We start from the raw sequence: 3270 nt of genomic DNA, 5'->3' as shown, positions 1-3270 counted from the left end.
GACGAACTAATTAAAAGCACGAAATCATAATCTTAAGATATATTATCGTTGAAGTTAGTTCTTTTAAAAAGTAAATCACCAAATGATGACATTCGAAAGATTTGTGTAGCTGACCAAAATATTTTCAAAAAATTTTATTAATAAAAATATTTTTAAATACTTTAAAAGCATACAATTATGATTAGAGATATGTGCCTCAGTGTTATTGGAATTATGCTGCTGCACATTCCATCCATATCATAAATAGGATTCCAAGCCCAATTTTGAAAGAAAAATCCCCATATCAAATCCTATTCAACAAATTACCTTGTATTGACTACTTTAAAGTGTTCGGATGCCTTGTCTATGCTGCTACACTTTCTGCAAATAGAAAGAAGTTAGATCATAGAGCAAGAAAATGTGTTTTCTTGGGTCACAAGGATGGAGTGAAGGGTTACATCATGTACGATATCAATACTAGAGAATTCATCTCTAGAGATGTACACTTCTATGAATCAGTTTTTCCTTTCAAAATACAAAATAACAATCAACATACTCATCATACATCTGATATTCAATACTCACAGCATACCAATCATGCATCAGTTTTTGAAAACTCGCAGCACGCATTCTTAGATCCTTTTGAAAATGAGCAGACTGCACAACACACTTTGCAACAACTAGTAACTCAAAATGGTAATCAGCCACATCCAGACACATCACCACAACCATCATTCATAGGCATTCCTGCCCTTCACACACAAGACACTGAAACTGACATTACAACACAACATGCATCACAAACACAAACTAGACACAATGCTGATGCTCCTACTAGAAGGTCAACTCGGGAGAGGAGACCTCCCTCTTATCTTAAGGATTTTCACTACTCACTGATGAATAAGATCTCAACTTCCCAATTTACTTCAAATCCTAAAATTCATTGTAAGTATCCATTGTCCAGTGTCATTAGCTATAATTTTCTGTCATGTCCACAAAGGAACCTATCACTAGCATTGTCAGCCATAGTTGAACCAAATACATATGAAGAGGCTGTTACACATTCCTGCTGGCAGCAAGCTATCAATGCAGAATTAGAGGCTCTAAAGCAGAACAACACTTGGTTTCTTACTACTCTACCAAAGGGCAAGAAAGCTATAGGGTGTAAATGGGTATTCAAAACAAAATTGAAGGCTGATGGCACGATAGAAAGGCATAAGGCAAGATTGGTTGCTAAGGGCTTTACACAAGTGCCCGGCCAAGATTACTTTGACACATTCAGTCCTGTGGTCAAAATGAACACCTTGAAAATTCTCTTGGCAATTGCTGCTGCAAAATGCTGGATTGTACACCAGCTTGATGTAAATACGGCGTTTCTCCACAGCGACCTCCCTGAAGATGTATACATGCGCGTTCCACCTGGCCTTCATGTCTCGGATCCTTCTTTAGTTTGCAAACTTACGCGCTCTCTTTACGGTCTCAAGCAAGCCAGTCGCCAATGGCACACAAAATTGGCATCTACCCTCACAGCCTATGGATACTCACAGTCTAGACATGATGATTGTCTTTTCACTAAAGGTACAACTAATTCATTCACTGCCATATTAGTTTACGTCGACGATCTTGTGCTAGCAGGAAACAACATGAATGAGATAAAGTCTGTGAAGAAGCATCTCCATCAACTATTTTAGATTAAAGACATTGGTGAATTAAAATATTTTCTTGGCATCGAATTTGCAAGAAGCAGGGAGGGCATTACCATGTATCAACGAAAGTATTGTTTGGAACTTTTAGAGGACTATGGAATGCTAGCAGCAAAGGGGCCACAACACCCATGGATTACTCAACACAACTCTCTAAATCAACGGGAACACCACTTGCCAACAACACTGAGTATAGAAAGCTAATAGGGAGACTACTCTACTTAGCAAATACAAGACCAGAAATAAGCTATGCAGTAGGAAAGCTAAGCCAATTCCTCGAATGCCCCACTGACAAGCATTTTGATGCAGGATTGAGAGTGCTGCGTTACCTAAAGTCTGCACCAGCTCAAGGACTATTTTTCTCTACAAAGTCAGACCTTGAAGTGACAGGGTACTCAGATAGTGATTGGGCAGCATGCCCAGATTCTCGAAGATCAGTATCTGGCTATTGTTTCTTTTTAGGAACAAGCTTGATCACATGGAAAAGCAAGAAACAAAACGTGGTAGCACGCTCTTCAGCAGAAGCAGAGTATAGAGCCCTGGCAGGGGCTACTTGTGAAGCTCAGTGGATAACCTTCATAACAAAGGAACTGAAACTAAACTTGGCAAAACCAATAGCCATATACTGTGATAGCCAAGCAGCTCTGCATATCGCAGCCAACTCTGTCTTCCACGAAAGAACGAAGCACATAGAGGTAGATTGCCACATTGTGCACGACAAATCGAAGGAGAATGTAACAAAATTGCTGCCCATTAGAACTACAGAGCAAACAGCGGATATCCTTACAAAAGCTTTGAGTCCAAAGCTGTTCTCAGCATGTCATAGCAAGCTTCGGCTCTTGGACATTCACACGCCTAGCTTGAGGGAGGGTGTGACTTAACCCATATGATCAAAGCTTAATTAGCTGGCTAACTATTTTCTTTTTCTTCTCTCTTCTGGTGTGACTTGTAACTAACCCAACACGTGAGAACTGATTGCTAGGTTCCCTAACTGAATTAGTTTAGACTATAACCTAATCCTCTAAGTGATAGCTCTATCCAATGTATATATACCTGCAGTGTAAGATCAGAAAGATAATTTTGATCAACCAATTTTATTTTGCTCTGTGTCTTCTCTGCCAAAGTAAGAAAAGACTGCAGAAAATTTCTCTCTTTCAATGTTTACTCTTGAGTCACTCCCTTGTTCTACAACCAGCTCGATCACCTTTCACATGTTCTGTTAATAAAAAAGTGTGACATGATTTAATTACCGATGCCAAAATCTTATTTGTTATTAGAGGCGGAATTAGTATAAAATTTGAGAAGAAGTCTAAGTTTAATTTTTTAATATAAAGAGATTAAAATAAAAAATTTAAAAAATACTAAACTAAAATTTACACATAATTTATTAAAAAAAATTAAAATTTAGGGGAGACAATGATCCTCTTTCACCAATGAGAGACTCTGCCCTGTTTGTCATGCATGTAGAAAGTTTAATTTGTAGCATCACTATTTTTTGTTAATATAAAATGTTTTAATTTATGAGTAGTGACGGATCCAGAAAATTTTAGGAGTGGGGATAAAAATATCTAACTAACTTGTCATTATA

The 3270-nt window shown here is 37.8% G+C and overlaps 1 protein-coding gene across 1 annotated transcript; it reads left to right on the top strand.

Annotated features, from left to right (window-relative positions):
- The first annotated feature begins 1813 nt into the window (after positions 1-1813).
- On the top strand, positions 1814-2563 carry LOC140180073 (secreted RxLR effector protein 161-like). Its single transcript, XM_072220468.1, has one exon. The coding sequence runs from the start codon at positions 1814-1816 to the stop codon at positions 2561-2563; it is 750 nt and encodes a 249-aa protein (XP_072076569.1).
- Positions 2564-3270: the final 707 nt, after the last annotated feature.

Source organism: Arachis hypogaea, chromosome 16 (genome assembly GCF_003086295.3).
Source record: "Arachis hypogaea cultivar Tifrunner chromosome 16, arahy.Tifrunner.gnm2.J5K5, whole genome shotgun sequence".
NCBI classification, from domain to species: Eukaryota; Viridiplantae; Streptophyta; class Magnoliopsida; order Fabales; family Fabaceae; genus Arachis; species Arachis hypogaea.
The sequence above is the reverse complement of the archived record's forward strand: the minus strand, read 5'-3'. Positions and strand labels throughout refer to the sequence as shown.

What these genes read in the sequence shown, in the direction of transcription:
- LOC140180073 (XM_072220468.1), top strand. Translation starts at nt 1,814, where the DNA reads ATGGATTACTCAACACAACTCTCTAAATCAACGGGAACACCACTTGCC.